We start from the raw sequence: 21566 nt of genomic DNA on the forward strand, positions 1-21566 counted from the left end.
GCTGAGAGTGCGGAGTGTGTGCTCCGGGCTCGGAACACACATTTATTATTAAAAAAATCCAAAAAAAATCTAAAAAAATCTTTTAAAAAACCCAAAAAAAAAATTTACAAAAAAATCCGCGTCTCCCCCGCCGGAGACTTTTATTTTTTTTTTCCTTCCTCTTTTATAAAATAACCCGGTGAAGCAGCCGAGACCGACCCGCCCGCCCGCGGCCCCGCAGCAGCTCCAAGAAGGAACCAAGAGACCGAGGCCTTCTCCCGCTGCCCGGACCCGAGACCGCCACCCTCGCTCCCCAGCCGGCAGCCAACAGCCAAGCCTCCAGCGGCAGCGGATCGACCCGGTTCTGCGGCCGTTGAGTAGTTCCCGATTCCGGTTGATTTTTGTCCCTCTGCGCTTGCCCCCGCTCCCCTCCCCCCGGCTCCGGCCCCCCGGCCCCGGCACTCGCTCCCCTTTTCTGACGGGAAAGGTCGCGCGGCCTGTGGCCCTGCAGGCAGCCGTGCCGAGATGAACCCCAGCGCCCCCAGCTACCCCATGGCCTCGCTCTACGTGGGAGACCTACACCCCGACGTGACCGAGGCGATGCTCTATGAGAAGTTCAGCCCGGCCGGGCCCATCCTCTCCATCCGGGTCTGCAGGGACATGATCACCCGCCGCTCCTTGGGCTACGCGTATGTGAACTTCCAGCAGCCGGCGGACGGTGAGAGCCGGGCCCGGCGGGCGGGCGGGCGGGCGGCCATGAGGCTCAGGCGGCGGCGGGCGGGCTAGGCCGGCGGGCCCGGGGGGGAGGGGGCGGGAGGGCATGTCACCCCACCCGAGGCCAGAGGGCCGAGGCTGGGGCTTCAGGACCCCGGATCCCCGCGCCGGCCGGGGCCCGCGCCGCCGGCAGCCGCACGCCCCTTGCACGCCGGGCCACTTCCTTCTCCGCGACCATTTTCTCGGCCTCAGCAGCGCTCAAACTTTAGGGTGATGACGCGCCCGGACGGTGGGTGAGGTTGGGTTCTAACACCACGCGGCGCCCCCCCCCCCCCCCCCCCCCGTTAGCGGCGAGATCCTGGGGGGTGTAGAGAGCCGAGACCCCTTCTCCGGTAGTCGGTGGAGGCGCTCCCACCACCCCCAGGCTGCTGCCGGCGCCCCAGGACAGGGAGGAAGTGCATTTCGTTGCTCGAAAAATACCACGTGTTGAACCCGGTAACCTCCCAGGCCCTAGGCCTCTATCCTGCCGCGGGGCCAGTCGCCTGGGAGAGTCGCGGGGACTTTGAATAAAGTTAATCTGGTGCTCTGGTGGTCGTCCTCAGGTTTCTGCTACCATTCTCACTAACGTGTGAGTGACTGACGGCTCCAAAAGTGTAAATTACCACCGAGACGTTGCTTTGGGGGTTCAGACAGTTCTTGTAACAGCAAGTTAGGAGAGAAGGGATGTAGAAGATGACCCATCGTTTTCTCAGGCAATTTAGTTAGTTTTGATTTTTTAAATCTAGTAGTTTCGTAGTACTGGTAATTCGGGTTTTTTTTCTTTTTTCTTTTACCTCCTGAAATCGTCTCTGGTTTTGAAGGATTTTGCTTAAAAATGTCATCCCCAATTTTGACTGTAAAATGTTGCTTGTGAGTGTAGTGTGTACTAGACCATTATACTTACGAGGTATTCTAGTGGTGATTTCCTTATAAAAGTGGTCCAGATTGTTCATACATCATGGGGAATGATTGACTGAAAAGTAAGGGATTAATTAGTTTGAATGTATGAGAAAAAAGATGGAATTAACCTTATATTTTTAAACAGTTCACAGAAATTCGAATATTTGGCAAATAGGTATGTGGCCTGATGAGTTGCCGGGATTTTTCTTTATAGCTGAAATCAATTGACTTGAAAAAGTCATTTTCACTTAATTTTATGATCCATTTTTGCCCTTTTTTCCCTTGGCTACTTGAATATATGTCAAGTATTATAAAATATAAGGAATTAATTTTTGTAGGAAAGGCCTGGAAGGTGGAATTTAAAACTTTTATCTCGTTAAGGAATTATTTTGTGGTCAGTTTTTCACTAGGTAAAGTGAATACTGAGATTTGGGGTAGACAGGCTGTTGAGCCACACCAAGTTGTAAAACTGCACTGCAGGTTTTCTGCCCTTTGCTCTGCAGGCAGTAGTTCCAAATGCCTCTCTGTAAGGATTCTTCCCAACTCTGATCAAGTTTATCACTAAATGGAAGATCAGGGAAGGTAATTTGGGTGCAGATAATCACAAACTGAAGGGTTGATAGAGAAAACTTGAACGAACAAATTCTAGAAATGTGAACTTTTGAAACTGACTGTTAACATAGTTTCTAAACTTAACAATTTTAAATCAGGAAAAAAATTTAATTTCTTAGGATTTGAAAAGTTGAACTTCAGGTTACCATGGTTACAGTACACTCACTGTATTATTCTCTTTACCAGTAGACTTGTACTGTCCCTGCTGAAAAGAAGGTAGCATTTTTCCATCTTCAGTTTATTTTATTCCTGTATGTATACAAATTATTCTCTTTCCAAATAATTAAGTGATTTTCCTTCTACTCCCCTCTTATTTTGCAACATCGGTGTACTTGTAGAATAGCTGCTGAAAGTGATCAGTTTCCAATTTAACAGGAAAATGTGACTCATTCAAAAGAAGCTCAAGCAAAGTCAGCTAAAAAACTAGGGGAGCTGAGTAGGTGTGGCCAGTTGATAAATGAGCTGACAGCTGATTGTCACTATCTTCTAGAAACTGAAATTTTCATGTATAGAAAGAAGTGGCCGGAAAATTTGTTTTCTCACTTTACAGTTAACACTAGCATGGCATTTGTGAAAATTGATGTTTCAGAACTTCAAATGGATTGTGTGTGTCCCTTGTTTAGGAACTAGTCTTTTCTACTTAAGAGGATATATTTTTCCATTTAGAGTCCAAACTTCTTTAATAAGTGTTTCTTTAATGGTACAGGTGCACATAATTTGATCCTTCATAGACTCTGAACTCAGATTTTGAAATTTTCTAGCACTATCCAGAAGTAACTAATCAGTTACTAAGTAAATGATCTAAGATAAAACTGGTTTTATATGTATTAATAGTGAGTTGGACTATTGTAAACCAGGTTATTTAAAAAATTTTTGTTAATAGCTAAATATGCTCAACTTCACATTAGTTTTTGAAGGCATGACTCAAATGATTCTGAACGGATAAAACCTTTCATTTTTTCTAACATGGTAGCAGGAAGTTGTGCCGTGAGTCACTGAAATCCCCCCAATACGTCAGGAACTTTTTTTTAGAAGATGAGCTAGTTTTTGTGTAATACTGACAGGAATAAGCAATAAAACATTTTTAACAAGTAGCAGGGAATAAGTTAAAATGCTTGAAAATCCGTAAACTGCTCTGCTTGTGGATAACCTATAGTTGCTTTTGGTGTCTTGTTATATTGTTTATCAAGCAGATTGTGAAGGGGAAATCTGTTTTTATAGTTAACTAGGAACAAAAAAGCGCTTTTAAATTTCATGGCAAAGGAAGAGATTGCTTCAGAAATATATTAGTTCTAAACAATATGTCATCTGTTAACGTGGGAAATTTGGGATTTCTTGATACTTGTCTTTGTGTTGTATGATATAAATGTAGACTGACAGGTATAAGGTCCAGCCATCTTCGGCTTAAAGAGGTAGAGGGGCTCAATTATTCTCTCCACAATAGATTATATTAAGTAGACTGTAAAAGTTTTGAATAATATTTACTTTGAAAATGTCCTTTCTTGCAGCGGAGCGTGCTTTGGACACCATGAATTTTGATGTGATAAAGGGCAAGCCAGTACGCATCATGTGGTCTCAGCGCGATCCATCACTTCGCAAAAGTGGAGTGGGCAACATATTCATTAAAAATTTGGATAAATCCATTGATAATAAAGCACTGTATGATACATTTTCTGCTTTTGGTAACATCCTTTCATGTAAGGTAAGCAAAAATGTGATAAGTAAACATAATTTACTGTTCATGGGGTTCTCAAGGCAAGAATGTTGAAGTGGTTTGCCATTCCCTTTTCCAGTGGACCATGATTTGTCAGAACTCTCCATCATGACCCATCTTGGGTGGCCCTGTGAGCTACAGCATGGCTCAGTTTCATTGAGTTAGACAAGGCTGTGGTCCATGTGATCAGATTGGTTAGTTTTCTGTTCTGTGATTGTGGTTTTCAGTCTGTCAGCCCTCTGATGGAGAAGGATAAGAGGCTTATGGAAGCTTCCTGATGGGAGAGACTGACTGAGGGGGAAACTGGGTCTTGTTCTGATGGGCAGGGCCATGCTCAGTAAATCTTAATCCAATTTTCTGTCATTGAGCAGGGCTGTGTTCCCTCTCTATTGTTTGACCTGAGGCCAAACTATGATGGAGGTAATGAAGATAAAGGGCAACGTCCTTCAAAAGGTCCCATGCACGCTCACACTCATGCACTGCTGGACTGCCCCCAACCCTCCAGCAGGCCACCACTGACCCACACCTCCACGGGATACTCCTGGACGCTCATGCGCAAGTCTGGGTCAGTCTCTTGTGGAGTCACTGCTCCTTTCTCCTGGTCCTGGTGTGCACAAGGTTTTGTGTGGGCCCTCTCAGAGTCTGTTTACCCAGTCCTGTGTAGGTTCTGCTGGCTCTGTGGTGGGGTTAATGGTGACCTCCTCCAAAATGGCTTATTGCACCCAGAGCCCCTGCCCCACAGCAGTCCACTGCTGACCCGTACTTCCGCAGGAGACACTCAAACACAGTTCTGGCTCAGTCTCTGGGTCCTGGTGCGCACAGTTTCGCCCTTCCTACCATCTTGCTGGGCTTCTCCTTTGCCCTTGGATGTGGGGTATCTTTTTGGTGGGATCTAACATTCTCCTGTTAACTCCTGTCAGAGCCTAAATAGGCCCCAAAGATGAAAGTTGGATAAGACAAGGTGCTTGCTCTTACTGAGCACACAGTCATCTTTAACTAGATTATCAGAAACCAAATTTGGAAAATAATTGGGAACGCTGGTGTAGGTCAGAGAACCCTATGCGAAATACTTGGTTCAAAACAACAAACTATCCATGGTGGAGTTTGTCTCGTAATAGAAGGTTATAAAAATGAAAATTAAGTAATAAAAAATTTTTTAAGTGATAATAGTAAAAATATATCTAGGAGTTTCTCTGGAGCTGTTGTGGGTAGTGTGAGCAACTGAACTGAACACTTATGACCGTGTTGTAGCCGTGTGCTTAGTCGACTGCTCAGTCTTGTCCGACACTTTGCAGTCCTTCGGACTGTAGCCTGCCAGGCTTCTCTGTTCGTGGGGTTTTTCAGGCAAGAATAGTGGAGTGGGTTGCCAACTCTTTCTCCAGGAATCTTCCTAATATAAAGACCAAACCCCCATCTCCTGTACCTCTTGCATTGCAGGCACACTGAGCCATGGGGAAGCTACTTGTTTATTCCTTAAGATAGCAGCTGTGCTTTCTGTTAATAGATATCTTTATTTCCCAAATACTGAGGTTAGGTAGCTGACAAGTTATCTGAACATTGGAAAAATCCTAAATCAATAGTGACAAGTTATCTGAACATTGGAAAAATCCTAAATCAATAGTAAGTAATGAAAAATTGGTATACATTTTTCCCTAGGTGGTTTGTGATGAAAATGGTTCCAAGGGTTATGGGTTTGTGCATTTTGAGACACAAGAAGCAGCTGAAAGAGCTATTGAAAAAATGAATGGGATGCTTCTAAATGATCGCAAAGTGTAAGTATAAATATGAAGTTAATAATACTTCAAATCTGTTTTTAATAGTTAAAATCATTTCATCCATTTTACAAGAAATGTATTTGTGCTCAAAAGAGATAACAGTGAAAATTAATAAACCATATCTTGGTAGATTTTATAATTGTCTTTTCTCCATATTTACTGTAACATACAAATAACAGTGAGTTAATACAACTGGTCAGCATTCAAACCGAAAAGAGAAAGGAGAAGCTAGGTATGCTGAAATATAAAGCTTTCCCAGAAATAAGTGCATAGTTGGAAAACTAAGAAATCCAGGCAGAAACTTAGTCATAATTCTTAAGGTAATAATTAGCCCATTTTACATTCAAAACTGGGGCTAAAATGATTTGCCTATGTTTTACATGCTGGTACAACGGATAAACTGGGATACAAATCTGGTGGATAAATTCAGAGCCCAGGGTAGCTCTTTACTGGCCTTGTTAGTCGCTCAGTTGTGTCCTAACTCTGTGGCCCCCCATGGACTGTCACCTGCCAGGCTCCTCTGTTCAGTGGAGTTCTCTGGGCAAGAATACTGGATTAGGTTGCCATTTCCTTCTTCAGGGGATCTTCATGACCCAGGGATCGAACCCCGGTCTCTTGCTTGGCAGGCAGATTCTTTACTCTCTGAGCCACCAGGGATTGTTTACCCTACTCCTACAACGATTATTGTAATTGTGACAGTTTGGCTCCCTTTTCCCTGTAAAGATAAATCAGAAGTCTTCATGGTTTATCTTTTCTGAAATAGACTTGTTCTTAAAAGTTGGAAAGTTTAAAAATGATGATACTGATAAAACCTCTGTAAGACTTTCTGCTACAGCTTGTAAAAATACAGATTTTTATGAGCCCAAAGAAATTACAAATCTTCTATGCCAGTGGATTTTTCTTATCTGGGCAGATTCAGCCTTGAGGTCATCTTGTAAGTGATCTGTGAGTTCATGTTGCCATGTAAACTGGGGTAATGGCACACAAATTGAGTCTGGTTCTTAGAAGTCAGCTACATCACTCTTAAATCTGTGTCAGGTGGCATGGTCAGTCTGTTCATGGAGGACTCATCCACATGGTGTTAGCTGTTTGAGTTCTGTCAACTGCATGGTTAAGGAAAAGAACCTCATATGTCTAAAAAAACCAGCAACTTCTCAGTGTGAACAATGTTTACAAAGGATAATTCTTAAAGTTAGTATACATCTTTAGATGAGAAAAATGTTCAGCATTACTAGCATTTACAGATGAAAATGTCTTTGGCATGCCAGCAATGGTTTAGAGGAGAAAATGGCTACCACTGGTGACGGCCTAGATTAAAATAAGAACTTGATTTATTGCTGTTTTCTGAGTATAAAATGGTATAACCCTGTTTTGGAAAGCAGTTTGTAGGTATAAACTTAAGGTCATTTATATAACCTTTGAACTGCCGTGATTTCTACAGTGCTATCCTAAGAACAAGTAACAGTCTGGTAAAGTTAAGGCATTATTTATAAAAGCAAAAAGTTGTGCTAGCCACAATGGAATAATGTTCCCATTGAGAACATGTATAAAACTAATTGCATGGAGAAGCACCACTGTTGGGAGGAGGGAGATGAGGGGGGTTCTAAGAGAATAAAATCATAGGTATCTTCTCTGAAAAGAAATTGTGCTAGATAGACTTAAACACAGAAAACAAAAAGATGCACTAATCTCAGTCGTGTTCCAGGTGCAATTACCTGATGGATCTTTACTTCGATGTTTATTCGCGTATTCTGCAGTGACACACTACTGTTACACTGCGCAAAGCCTTGTTTTAAAAACACTTTTGTTGATAACGTCACAAAGAAATTCGTCCCATGCTCTTGGGTGTGTGAGGACAGAATTCAGTAGCGTAAATTTCTGTTGTGGAAGAAGCCATGTTGCAACAGCAGTGATGAAAGTTCTGTCTCTTCACTGGCCTGCTCCATGTGTACTTCCATTCCTTGCGTTTCTGGATAGAATCTTAACCCAGGTTAGCTAGAAGGACAGCAAAGGAGTATATTAGGAAGAACATCTTTTTTTGTGGTTATAGTTGGGAGGTTTGTTACATTTGGTGCTTTTATTTTTTCACTTAAGACCCTATTTCTGTTTTATAGTGTGTCCTTTTTATTAGAGATTCTGAAATTAGCAGTGACTATTACAGAATCACCTATCAGGCTTAATTAACCTGAACTTCATAAAGTAGAACCTAATTTTATAGTTCTTACATATTTTATTAGATTTGTTGGAAGATTTAAGTCTCGTAAAGAACGAGAAGCAGAACTTGGAGCTAGGGCAAAAGAGTTCACCAATGTTTACATCAAGAATTTTGGAGAAGACATGGATGATGAGCGCCTTAAGGATCTCTTTGGCAAGTTTGGTAATGTGTCTGAATTAAATTTTTATATTCACATTGTTAATTTTGGATAATATTTTATACTAAAAATAAATGAGACTTATCATGGTACTTAAATTTTGTAGTTAATTTGGATTAAGCTACTGATAGTCCATTATACTAGCATATCAGTAAAATTCTATCCAGTTTAAAGGTCAGTAGCCTTGCGTTAGCACAGTAAGTTGTGATTGTAATTGGAACAGACTTTAAAAGGTTTTGCCATGTTACGAAATTGTGCTGGATTTATGCACTAACAGATCCCATCTCAACAGAGGCATTGCATGTGACACAGCCAACTTAGGTTGGAATGTAGTCTTTAATTATGGGTTAGGAAAGCTGGCCAGCTTTAGGATATTTGGCCAGTCTCAGCATCATGTTTGAGGAATTCAAAATAATAACTTCAACTATCCAGATTTTCCAGTGAAGTGTAACCAGTCTCACTTTAGACAGTTGTGTAGCTGATCAGAAGATGAACCTGACATTGTACTCTTGCGGATGATTTGCTTGCCCCTTAACTTTGCTTCCCCTTCTGGTTAACTTAAACAGGTGTCCTGTTTTTTTAAGAGTATTTCAAATCATAAAGAATCAGGAAACGTAATCCTTTATTATTGCCAAGCTGTCATGCCACATTGAACCCTCTAAACAGTCGTATCTGTGCCCATAAATCTTGCAGATTCTCTGTAATTAGATGTGATTTTTTTTTTTTTAACCTTTTCCCCCACCTACCTAAAATAATACCCAGTTCAGTTAAGTCTATTTTATTGAGGGGTTAGTGGGGGAGAAGTGTGTCTTCAGAAACATGCCATCTCCAGGTACTTCTGTTTTGTCTTCCCCAAAGGTCAAACCCTTTGTTTCCTCTACTCCCTGTTGAAAATCAAGTGGGCCAAGGCTTAAGGAATTCTTAAGAAAATCAAGTTGTTTTAGAACAATGCATCTGTTTTGTACTAAATGCTAAGAATAAATTAACTCTGTCATTTACATTTGTCTGAAACATAGCGTCTTAAATGGAAGAAGGAATATTTCAGAGAAAGAGTTTACTTAGCTTCTTAGAAGAAATAAAGGGTCTTTGAAGAGAATGTTTAGTGCCCATGATAGGAGAGAGGGTAATTAGAGGAGGAATAAATTTCTGGAGGTTTGGGATTTTTTTTAATCCCCATTTTTATATTCTTTTCTGCACAGCTTTTTTGAAACTTAAAAACATATAAACTTAAATGTATGGGATATATTTGAATCATTAAATTTTTTTTCAGGACCTGCCTTAAGTGTGAAAGTAATGACTGATGAGAGTGGAAAATCCAAAGGCTTTGGATTTGTAAGCTTTGAAAGGCATGAAGATGCACAAAAAGTAAGACTTAATATTAATTATCAGGCAATGTGGGTTTTCTGTATTTTATAAGAAGTGGGGGATATAAAGTTGAGTTGCTCTTGCATCGAAATACACAAGCATACGGCTGGCTATTGTACATGTTGTATTTCATATGTATTGTTTTGAATTACTTGCATTTGGTGTATTAGTTTTGAGAGTATAAATTGGAAACTTATATTATGTCTTAAGACTTCCCTGGTGGCTCAGATGGTAAGGCGTCTTCCTACAATGTGGGAGGCCCGGGTTCAATCCCTGGGTTGGGAAGATCTGGAGAAGGAAATGCCACCCCACTCCAGTATTCTTGCCTGGAAAATCCCATGGATGGAGCAGCCTGGTGGGCTGCAGTCCATGGGGTCTCAAATAGTCAGACACAACTGAGCAACTTCACTTCCCTTCACTTCTTCATTATGTCTTAAAACCTCAAAGTTTAGTTTTTGTGGTGGGTCCATTTTTAGCTTTTATAATCTAACCGATTTTCTTTATTGTTAAAAAATGAACTTATTAGTGCAAGTTAGTAATTAAAATTTTGTGTTTTTGGTTTCTTGTGGTAAGGCTGTGGATGAGATGAATGGAAAAGAGCTCAATGGAAAACAAATTTATGTTGGTCGAGCCCAGAAAAAAGTGGAACGACAGACAGAACTTAAGCGCAAATTTGAACAGATGAAGCAAGACAGGATCACCAGATACCAGGTTCATTTTTTAACTGAACAAGTAAAACTAAGGAGTGAGGAAACCTATTCTATGTTCATTTCAGTTACTGCCAGGTAACTGGAGGGTTTGAGAGGGGAAAAGGAGAGGAAACATGGGATAAGCTAATAGGAAGTATGTTTAAGTACCACTGTGGTTTTCTTTTTCCAAATTTTTTTTTTTATTTTAAGGGTGTTAACCTTTATGTGAAAAATCTTGACGATGGTATTGATGATGAACGTCTCCGGAAGGAGTTTTCTCCATTTGGCACAATCACCAGTGCAAAGGTAAAGCATATGGTGCATATCTTTTTTTAAGATTTGAGAAAAATATGTGCCCATGGATGTATGTATATAAATTTGATATTTCATACTGGAGTGTTGTAAGAGAACTTGGAGTATGATAGTATTTATTCCTGAATGTGTTTATCCTTTATGTTCCCTGAAAAGCATTTAAATGGAGATTTATTTTGAATGTATGAAGAAGCATGCATGTTTTACAAAGGAGAGTCTTTATAAAAAGTCCTTTTTAAAAAGAAGTCCTTTGTGGATCACTATATCACTGTTGGCAAGGAGATAAAAAGTTTGGCAAGAATTTATTCTGAGAGAGGAGGTCATTATGTTAATTTGGTAACACTTGCTGAAAAACATTGATCAAGACAGAAGGGTGACAACTCCGTGCTGAAGTCTGGTAAAGGGCTTGGGTGGCCGTCCAGATACTTCATGCTTGTATACTCCCCGTATGCGTATAAACTTCTTATAAAACAGAGTCATAGTGTACCTGTTCTGCAGTTTGTCTTTTTATTTACAGATCTGGGTACATATCTATCTCAGGCATTTTCTCATTTTTCACTAAAGGCTGGCTGTCCATGGTATAAGTGTACCGTAATTTATTCTGCTGTGCCCATATCGTTGGACATTTGGGTTACTTGCGTGTTAACAGTATTAGACCTGCCACTCTAACATCCTCATATGTCTTTGCATGTATACATACCAGTATTTCTGAAGTCCTAGAGTTGGAATAGCTGGTTAGTGGATATGTATATTTAACATTAATATGACAGAATTGTCCAGAAAGGCTGAACAAATTAAATTACTACTAGTCTTGTCAAGTTAATAGAAAGAGATACACATCTTTTTAAATGAGACATGCTATTTACGTGTTTACTTGTTTAGCCTGTTCTTTGCCTGTTTTCACATTGCATTGTTTATTGATTTCATAGGGAGAATTTCATGTCAGCTCTTTGTTTTATATTGCAAATATTTTTTCCAAGTCTTCCATTTAAGACTTGGGGGTCTTGTATCATCTTAGGTTTTCCCTGTATTTTGCATTTTTTGTTGAGTCAGAATCTATCTGGCAATTGGAATTGTTTCAATATGATGTGACTATAAGCTCTACGTTAATTCAGAATTATCCCATTGTATCATATACTAGATAGTCCAAAGTCCATCTTTTACCCACTGTTCTAAAATGTAAGCTTAACATCCCAAGTTCCCGTACTTGCATGGGTATATTTCTAGACTCTTGTTGAGATGTAATTGACATAAAACATACTCAAGTGTACAACATTGATATTTGTGTATACTGCAGAGTGATCACCACGATAAGTGTAGATAACATTTATTACCATAGATTAAAAATATTTTTTTCTTGTAATGGTAACTTTAAAGATCCATTCTCTGCAACTGTCAGATGAGTAACACATATTAACTGTAGTCCCCACACTGTCCCTGTACATCCTGTTTGTTGCGTCCCTAGTCATTGCTTCCCTGTGACTTTATGCCAGAGTTTGTACTTTTTAACCACCTTCGTCCGTTTCCCCAAGCCCCCTGCCTCTCTGGCAGCCACCAATCTGTTCTCTGTGTCCTTGAGGCCAGTTTTTTGTTTTGTTTTGATTCCACATGTATGTAAGACCATGAATCTGGTTTATGGCTCTTTTGTTTGTTCCTGTGTCACCAGCATGATGTTTAATACAGATGTATAGCATGCGTACATGTAGGTCTACTGAGTAGTTCATTTCCTTACTGCTTGTTTAAAAAATCTTTGGAGTTATTGTGAAGTTTCCTGAATGTTGTTTATACCCCAATATTTATGGCCCTGTGGTTATGAATGTGAAATTTTAACTTTAAAATGAGACTCAACTGCTTCCCCCACCCCAAAGAGTAATAAAGCATCTTGTCAGCTTGACTTGTTAGATTTTAATTGTGCATTTTTCTAAATTTTTTACTAAAATTTAGTAGGCTTTGAATGTATTTAGAAATTGAACCTTAATATTGAAAATCTAAAAACCTTAAAGTTTCTGTTGTGTCTCCGCCCCTTTACTTCCGCTTGGCTAGGATAATGCATGCATGTAGTTTACCCTTAGTATTTGGATATTAACGGGAAAATTGTGGGGAAAGGATGAAAGTATTGACAGGGTTAAGTGTGAGGTGGTGGCTCTAGTTGATACTGTCTTTGTGCCTCATCCTTCTATGGCATTAATTGTGTGGTTTTTTAATTTTCTTTCAATAGGTTATGATGGAGGGTGGTCGCAGCAAAGGTTTTGGTTTTGTATGTTTCTCCTCCCCAGAAGAAGCCACTAAAGCAGTTACGGAAATGAACGGTAGAATTGTGGCCACCAAGCCATTGTATGTAGCTTTAGCTCAGCGCAAAGAAGAGCGCCAGGCTCACCTCACTAACCAGTATATGCAGAGGATGGCAAGTGTAAGAGCTGTGCCCAACCCCGTAATCAACCCCTACCAGCCAGCACCTCCTTCAGGTTACTTCATGGCAGCTATCCCACAGGTAGGTTCTAGAAAAGGACAAAAACCTCATGAAGGTTTTCCTGTTAGGTCACCTTCCTTTAATGTTTTGTCATCCCCCCCCACCCCACCCCCCAAAAAAAGAGAATAAAGTCTTAAGATGAAAACATTGAGATGTGAATTATGATTGCATTTGAAAAATGCTTAAGAGTGTGCATGCTATGTACTAAGTCACTTCAGTCGTGTCTGACTTTGCGACCCTATGGACTGTTGTAGCCCCCCAGGCTCTTCTGTCCATGGGATTCTCCAGGCAAGAATATGGGAGTAGGTTGCTGTGCCCTCCTCCTGGGGATCTTTCCTGGAGTGTGAGGACCTGTTAACTATTTTGAACATGCATAATGTGTTGTATTATCTGCTTTTTCTATGACTGATACGTTTGCTTGCTTCCAACAGACTCAGAACCGTGCTGCATACTATCCTCCTAGTCAAATTGCTCAACTAAGACCAAGTCCTCGCTGGACTGCTCAGGGTGCCAGACCTCATCGTAAGCTTTTTTTTTTTTTAAGTTGCAAAGTATTTGAACTAAAAAACATAAATGAGGCAAATTAGCTGTTATATCCGTATATATAACAGCTAATATATATATAACCGTATAATATCCAATGGTATATTAGCTGTTGCTTTCCGTAATTTATAGTTAACGGGTGTTCATTTTGGGCATCTTTAGCATTTTGTTCTTTAAAAAGAATCTTAAAATGCTAGTAATATGTATGCTGGTTTGATTCTTTTTGTTTTTCCTTTTTATCACAAGTTTGGGAATGCATCCAACTCCATTTCATATTTTTATGCTCTGATGAGAAATGGCATAAAAGTCTGAAGAAAATGGCAGATAGAAGCCTAAGCTTTTAAAAAAAATACACTTATTTATATTTGGTCATTTTTAGTCTTTTGTGCAAATCTCAGCTCTGAAAAAGCAAGATGAACACTGAGTTTTTCCCAGTTAATGTGCGTTCATGTCTTTAAACATAGCATTCCAAAATATGCCCGGTGCTATCCGCCCAGCCGCTCCTAGACCACCATTTAGTACTATGAGACCAGCTTCTTCACAGGTTCCACGAGTCATGTCGACACAGCGTGTTGGTGAGTCTTAACCCTTCTCGTAAAAATTGGTCTCCAATGGAAATACGAAGATAAATACAAAAAATGTTTTATTTTTTTAGCTAACACATCAACACAAACGATGGGTCCACGTCCCGCAGCTGCTGCAGCTGCAGCTACTCCTGCTGTTCGCACCGTTCCACAGTACAAATACGCTGCGGGAGTTCGCAATCCTCAACAGCATCTGAATGCACAGCCGCAGGTCACCATGCAGCAGGTGTGGGTTTGATGGCTTCTTTATGATGACAGTCCTTGACTGCAAGGACTTTGAGGACAGCCATATGATGTGTGAGAGCTTAAGCTATCTAGAACATTTTGTTGAAGTCCCACTAATGGCTAATATGTAAAAATACGTGCTATACTCCAGGAACTAGAGCAGCGTTTCCCTTCCTGAGTTGCTTATGTGGTTTGAGAGTTTTATTTGGCATAGTTGTAAGAAAGGGTGAAATAAAGTTTAGTTTGTGAGATTTGGCTTACTGTTTTTTGGTTTTTTTGACCCCTGGGACCAAAATTGTGGTTGATTATACTAGAAGTATGGTTCCAAAGACTACTCCAGATAAAGAAAATTCAACACCCCTGTGCTTATAATACTTGAGCACTTAGGTGTTAATAGCTGCCTTAGGCTGCATTTTCTGGTTCACTCAGCTTCTCCTGTTTGTTTAGATTATAGTCTTTATTCAGTTATTTTCCAGTGATGACTGTATTTGTGCTTGCCATTACTTCTGTACTTAGGAATTTTCCCATTTTCTTTCTAGCCCGCTGTTCATGTACAAGGTCAGGAGCCTCTGACTGCTTCCATGTTGGCATCTGCCCCTCCTCAAGAGCAGAAGCAAATGTTGGGTGAGTACCTTTGTCCGACCTGCTCAGTTACAGTGAGAGACTAGAAAATAAGAGGACACTTAGACTGCCTTTGCACCTAAAAATGACAGCTAGGGTGGCGGGATCGGATTGGAATGAATGAGCACCATGGCAGTTTGTCTGCCGAACTCATTAAAAGCCTGGAAAGCTATTAAGACGTTGCCTTTGATGGACAGGGTAATGGCATGACTTGCCAGGTATCCTACCACATTTTCTGAAGGAGGAGTTTGAAATTTGAACCAAATGAGTACGCCACTTTGATTTTGACTGAATACAGATTTAACACGTAGCTTCATTTCATCTTTTTTTGGCAAACTGATGCTTTCAAGAATTAGTTGCCTTGTGGTAGATCTTAATCCATTTTATACTGATCATCTCATGAAAGATACTAAAATGGTGGATTATGGGTTCGCATTTATTTGCTGTATACGAAGGGTTCATAAACCCCAGTTTTACTATAGTAGATGCCTTAAAAATTTTTTTTTGATTGAAGGAGTTTTTGAATGTTTTTGTTCCTAGGTGAACGGCTCTTTCCTCTAATTCAAGCCATGCACCCTACTCTTGCTGGTAAAATCACTGGCATGTTGTTGGAGATTGATAATTCAGAACTTCTTCATATGCTTGAGTCTCCAGAGTCTCTCCGTTCTAAAGTAATTTAAATTTATCATTTACCTACCAGCTTCTTATACTACATATTCCAGGATGTTTTGTAGAACATTTATAAGTGCTTTGTACAAGTCACGCACAGTTCTAAGAGCTTTATAAATATTAATTGAAAATCCTAATAACCTATGGTGCTGTTATCCCTATTTTATAGACAGGGAACCTGAAGTATAGAGAGATTAAATAATTTGCCCAGTTGCTCACAAAGCAGCTAGTGAATGGCAGAGCTTGGTTTCAGATCCAGTCACTGTAACTCCAGCGTCCATTAACTCTTAACTGCTCATCTGTATTGAAGAAAGGGATATTTGCTGATATTTCTGAACTTTGGGGGATTTTTGGTGGGGAGAAAGTAGGAGGTACAAGAGGTTAATAATTCCAACACAGTGGTGGAATAGAGCCCAAGGGATACAGATGTATAGTTGGAATGTGTTTTTTCCATAACAGTCATGAGCACCTGCATCTGAGGAAAGGAGTTTGCCTTTGTTGGACGTTTGTAGGTTGGCGGTTTGAAGCTGTGTTCTAATTATTGTTTTTCAGAACCAGTTTGTTTTCGTTTTTTCAGGTTGATGAAGCTGTAGCTGTACTCCAAGCCCACCAAGCAAAAGAGGCTGCCCAGAAAGCAGTTAACAGTGCCACTGGGGTTCCGACTGTTTAAAGTGAGCCTGCCTCCTGTTTCTTATTCTCACAGTTTGAGCGTGTATTGAAACATAGCAAAAACTCATTTTATCACTAATCCAAATGCATTGCCAGTTTTTCAAAGAGAAGTAAAGATACAGAGGAATTAACTACATATTACCCTGGTATAGACTTGAATTTTTGAGATCAAGACCCCTTCAGACGTTTTGCGTAGTAATTTGTGTTAAATAGCTGTAACATGGATTGGCCCTGTGTAGATCGCTGAAGGACTTTCATAGCTTAATACATTTTCTTGGGTGGCAGTTGTTTTTTGGCCTTTAATACTGCCTTTCATTACCCCCAAGAAATAGGGTGATGTAGCTTTGTAGCCAGAGCCAGGCGTGTGTACAAAGCTTTCCTATAAAATAGGAAATAGCTGGGGCTGTGCGGGGTGTGTTCCGTGTTGAAGCTCCTCTGCTCCGCTGTCACCCTGTGAGAGCGGCCGCGCAGCTTGTGAACCAGCAGGGGTGGCTGTGGTTCATAGAGCTTTACAGAGACAGGCTCTCGGCAGGCTGAACCTGGCTGAGGGCTTTCACACCCACAAGTGCCAGTGTTGGTCCTCTTACTTTTGTTTTTAGTAAAATACTTGACATAACAACATTGTGTAAATTTAAGGTATGTAACGTGTAAATTGGATACATTTGTATATTGTAAGGAGAAGGCAATGGTACCCCACTCCAGTACTCTTGCCTGGAAAATCCCATGGACGGAGGAGCCTGGTAGGCTGCAGTCCATGGGGTCGCGAAGAGTCGGACACGACTGAGCGACTTCACTTTCACTTTTCACTTTCATGGAGAAGGCAATGGCAACCCACTCCAGTGTTATTGCCTGGAGAATCCCAGGGACGGCAGAGCCTGGTGGGCTGCCATCTATGGGTCGCACAGAGTTGGACACGACTGAAGCGACTTAGCAGCAGCAGCATATATTGTAAAATACGACTGTCATTATAGCTATAATTAGCACTTCTGTCACTTAGGTAAAGGTCCTTTCTTTTTAGTGGTTGGAATCATTATGTTCTGTGTCTTAAATTTGATGATCATAATCTCTTTTTCCCCCACATTTACAGATGATCAGGGACCATGAAAAGAAACTCGTGCTTCACCGAAGAAAAATACCTAAACATCGAAAAACTTAAATACTATGGAAAAAAAAACATTGCAAAATAGAAAATAAATAAAAAAAGGAAAGGAAACTTTGAACCTTATGTACCGAGCAAATGCCAGGTCTAGCAAACATAATGCTAGTCCTAGATTACTTATTGATTTAAAAACAACAAAAAACACAAAAAAATAGTAAAATATAAAAACAAATTAATGTTTTATAGACCGTGGGAAAAAGAATTTTCAGCAAAGTACAAAAATTTAAAGCATTCCTTTCTTTAATTTTGTAATTCTTTACTGTGGAATAGCTCAGAATGTCACTTCTGTTTTAAATAACAGAATTGATAACTGAGCAAGGAAACGTAATTTGGATTATAAAATTCTTGCTTTAATAAAAATTCCTTAAACAGTGCATAGTGATGTTATGCTATTTTATTTCTCTTTGTAATTGACTTCGGAAAATAGGTGATAGTTGAAACTGACGTTAAGAGCCTCTTTCAGAACAAAGGTATGATTGTTTTTCAGAAGTTTATTAGGTCTATGGAAGAAACATAAAACAATGCCTCTAATGCACTTTATGAAGTCAGATTTCTATGTGAGTTCTTTTGAGATGATTTCAATATATGATACATTAAGGTTTCTAGGCTGGGAGATAGCTTTTAAACTATCACTTATGTGGTATAAAACAGTAATAACTACTGTGTTTGCTGGACAGGAGAGTGTAGATAATATTAAAATTATACCAAAAACTAGTTACATTAAGTGTATTTAGGATTAGTTTTAAGCCTTAATTTTAGAGACGTGTAATTTGACTTATTGATTGTGACTTAACTCAGAATAATACTTTATCATCGAAAGTACTTTTAAATAATGAAGATAATAGGGCTTCTACATTGAGAGGAATGGATTTAAAACACCAGGATTGGGGCCCAGGGCATACACATTAAACAGGTATCCCTGACAGTTTCAGTGTGCTTTAGAGAATGATCTAGTTTTAACTCGACTTCATTCTCTACACACTACTGCCAGAGTTTGCTTTGTGAGTTGCATATCTGATTATCACCATGCTAGAATTACCTCAACTATCTTGCCTTTGGGAGCAAATAAGTCTGTCTAAAGCCTTAGCTATGACAGTGCCAGCTCTCCCTGCATATTGAAGCCTTATGCGTTTCACTGTATTCTGAAACTCAAGATACACAAACCCCACTTCCTGCCCCATGGCTTATTATCATGCACCTAGTAGGCATTATTAACAGTGATGATTTTGTATTTTGCCTGGCTGCAGTCCTACCCTGACTGTTGAGAGGAAAACAACTTTTATGAATCATGAAAGCTTTATCAGGGATATATCTCAGTTTGAATACAGAATGGTTCAATCTTCACGTTTTAAAGGAGCAGCTTCTAAGACGTCTCAAGCTCAAGTTCTCACAGTTGAAACCGTCCCAGATCTAGAGTTGCAGTTGGTGTTCTCAGACAGTTTGCTTTGTGTGTTGGATAGCTAGAAGTCAGTATTTCTTGTGTGATCCAAAGATAAATCATTTGATTTTGAAATGTCTGTTTTCTTGGAGGAGACAACAAAACAGGTAGATGTCTGTAATCTTGTAGGAATTGACATAGGAAAAAAATCTTCATTGTTTGTGTAAGTTCACCTGCTCAACCAGAAATTACTTGTCACCCACAAAGTCTTTGTGCAAACAGATTTCAATCATCTGTGGATAGCACAGAAAAATGAGTCACCTGAAATCCACGTGTTCCCAGCAGAACTAAAAAATAATGTCTTGTTTCAGCTTTCAAAAACAAGTGTCCTTTTCAAGGCCTGTTTGTGCCTCACTTTGACATTCTCGTGCTGTGTGTGTCTATGAGTGAGTGTGTGTATAATTTTACTGTTTAAATGGCCCCTCTGGAGAAAATGTAAATTTCATTTGGGCATAAGTTACAGAGAGCTGTCAGCTGTGGGTTCAGTGTTCAGGCAGAAACACAAAACTGTGTGTCAACTGATGAAAATGTGATAGGCTCACTGGTACCTAACTTATTTCCCCTAGGAGCAATGACTTACTTACCAGTTTCAATGTTAGCAAGACTTCACAAAACAATCTTCATAGATGATAACTGACTAGTGTCTGATAAATGTATGGCTGGGCTTTCCTGGTGGCTCAAACAGTAAAGAATTTGCCTGTAATGTGGGAAACCTGGGTTCAATCCCTGGGTTGGGACCATCCCCTGGGTAGGGAGGGCATGGCAACCCACTCCAGTATTGCCTGGAGAGCCTCTAGGCTACAGTCCACGGGGTTGCAAAGAGTTGGACATGACTGAGCACACCCAACTTCATGTAGGAATTGAAGCACAGGGAAGGACACTACCGTATCTTACAAGGCTTACTTAACAGCTGCCTCTTGGCAGTAGGAGATGATAATGGCTACTTGGAAACTGCTTGTTCAGCCTAGAATCTCCTTTTCTGTAGCATGCACACTAAGTTGCATGGCTAAAACAAGCTAATGTATCTTGTTTACAGGATGCTACCTTTGATTATACCTCTACCAAACTAATGGATCACAAATGAGTGAAATTTTAGAGAGTACTTTGAAATTTTCTTACTCTTGATGTAAAATCATGGTCCCTGTTCATTTGCAGTGAGTAAATGAGGACCTGGATAGCTGTGCTTAATAAATGCATTCTCCGTGTAAGACCAGTTCTCATGGAAATGATCAGGTTCGGTTTTCTGTCTACAATTTTAAGTTTGGGGGCAGGGTTGGGGGAGAATTTGTCTATTCAACAAAGATAGTGGTGGTGATGGTAGTTTAGTTGCTAAGACTTGTGACTCCATGATCTGTAGTCCATTAAGACCTGTACATGATCTGTAGTCAATGGAATTTTCCAGGCAAGAATACTGAAGTGGGTTGCCATGCCCTCCTCCAGTTATCTTGCCCAGGGATTGAATCCAGGTCTCCTGCATTGCAGGTAGATTTCTTTACTGACTGAGCCACCAGGAAAGCCCTAACAAAGTTAGAAAAGCATGCAATTTACTTTGTTACTGAAAACATCCCCAGAAAGTCTGAAACACTTGATTCATTTATTAGCCTAACCTAACATACTCCCTTTAGAGAAGAAGCTCTTGATGTTGGAAGGCAAGAATATTTTTTTAGATCCCACAAAATACGTAGCAACAATTGATAAGGTATATATGAGCAGGTGGATATGTGACTGGTGATGATAAGGTTTTGTTTCTATGTAGTCCCAACCTGAAGTAAGAAAAATATGTTGTACTTGGAATATTTTATTCTGATATTCAAATCTCTTAAGTAAACATGCCAGACTGACATCCAAAAAGTCTTTCATCATCCCCCAAATGTTAATATTTCCCAAACCATTGAAATCAATCTAAGATACTTTGACCATTTTTTTTAAGTAACAGCATAAAAAGTTCTAAAAAATGTAAAAAAATGAATCAGATGCTTAATTGTATGCTAGACACAGTTTTTAAATGTTATAGATCTCATTTTTTGTAAGTAATCACTTAAGAAATGTTGGTGATTATTTACAATACCGATTATGATACAGTGATAATTTGGTGGAACAGTAATTATGAGCAACAACAAAAATTGTGAAATGAGTGAGGAATGGAGATCGTGTGCACTAAGCAGTTATGGGCACCTGTGTAGAGCAGGGACTCTTAAGATGGGTGGAGCATTTGAAAAATCAGAATTTTTTTTAAACACTGAAAAGCTTGCTTTTGAATATTGAGCAAGTGCTACCTGTTGACTTATCAAATGAACTCTACATGTACTGTCTCATTCAGTTCTTAAAACTATCCCTAAGTTAGATTCAGTCATATATTCTCATTCTACAGGTGAAGAAACTAAAGCTTAAAGAAGTTTCATGATTTTCCCAAAGCACATAGTAAGTGGTAGTGAAGCTTGGATTTGAATCCAGATCTACAGGCTCTGCAGTGCTGTTAGGGTGTGCTCTTAGGGTCTGTGTAAACTGCCTATGAACTATGAAAAAGTGAAGGTCCATAAAATCTCAGATGCTTAGGCTACCTTCAGCCTGGGAGACAGGAGGTGAGGAGGTGATGGGAGATATCAATGCTTGAGAGTAAGGTGAAACAAAGATGCTTTTCTGTTGTCACATATTAGGGCAGTCAAAAAAGAGAAAGTCATTATTTAGTATAATGAAAAAGGACATCTTTGACCAAG

At 39.9% G+C, this 21566-nt stretch overlaps 1 protein-coding gene across 1 annotated transcript; it reads left to right on the top strand.

Annotated features, from left to right (window-relative positions):
- The first annotated feature begins 277 nt into the window (after window positions 1-277).
- PABPC1 (poly(A) binding protein cytoplasmic 1) lies at window positions 278-17785 on the top strand. Its single transcript, XM_070802841.1, has 15 exons — window positions 278-697; window positions 3753-3946; window positions 5615-5730; window positions 7971-8110; window positions 9376-9470; window positions 10044-10181; window positions 10370-10465; window positions 12690-12962; window positions 13373-13463; window positions 13949-14059; window positions 14140-14294; window positions 14833-14917; window positions 15455-15585; window positions 16161-16254; window positions 17340-17785. Exons 1-14 carry the CDS (start codon window positions 505-507, stop codon window positions 16251-16253), a joined length of 1911 nt encoding a protein of 636 aa, XP_070658942.1. The 5' UTR covers window positions 278-504; the 3' UTR covers window position 16254; window positions 17340-17785.
- The last annotated feature ends 3781 nt before the right edge of the window (window positions 17786-21566 follow it).

The sequence above is a fragment of the Bos indicus genome, chromosome 14 (genome assembly GCF_029378745.1).
Source record: "Bos indicus isolate NIAB-ARS_2022 breed Sahiwal x Tharparkar chromosome 14, NIAB-ARS_B.indTharparkar_mat_pri_1.0, whole genome shotgun sequence".
Classification (NCBI taxonomy): domain Eukaryota; kingdom Metazoa; phylum Chordata; class Mammalia; order Artiodactyla; family Bovidae; genus Bos; species Bos indicus.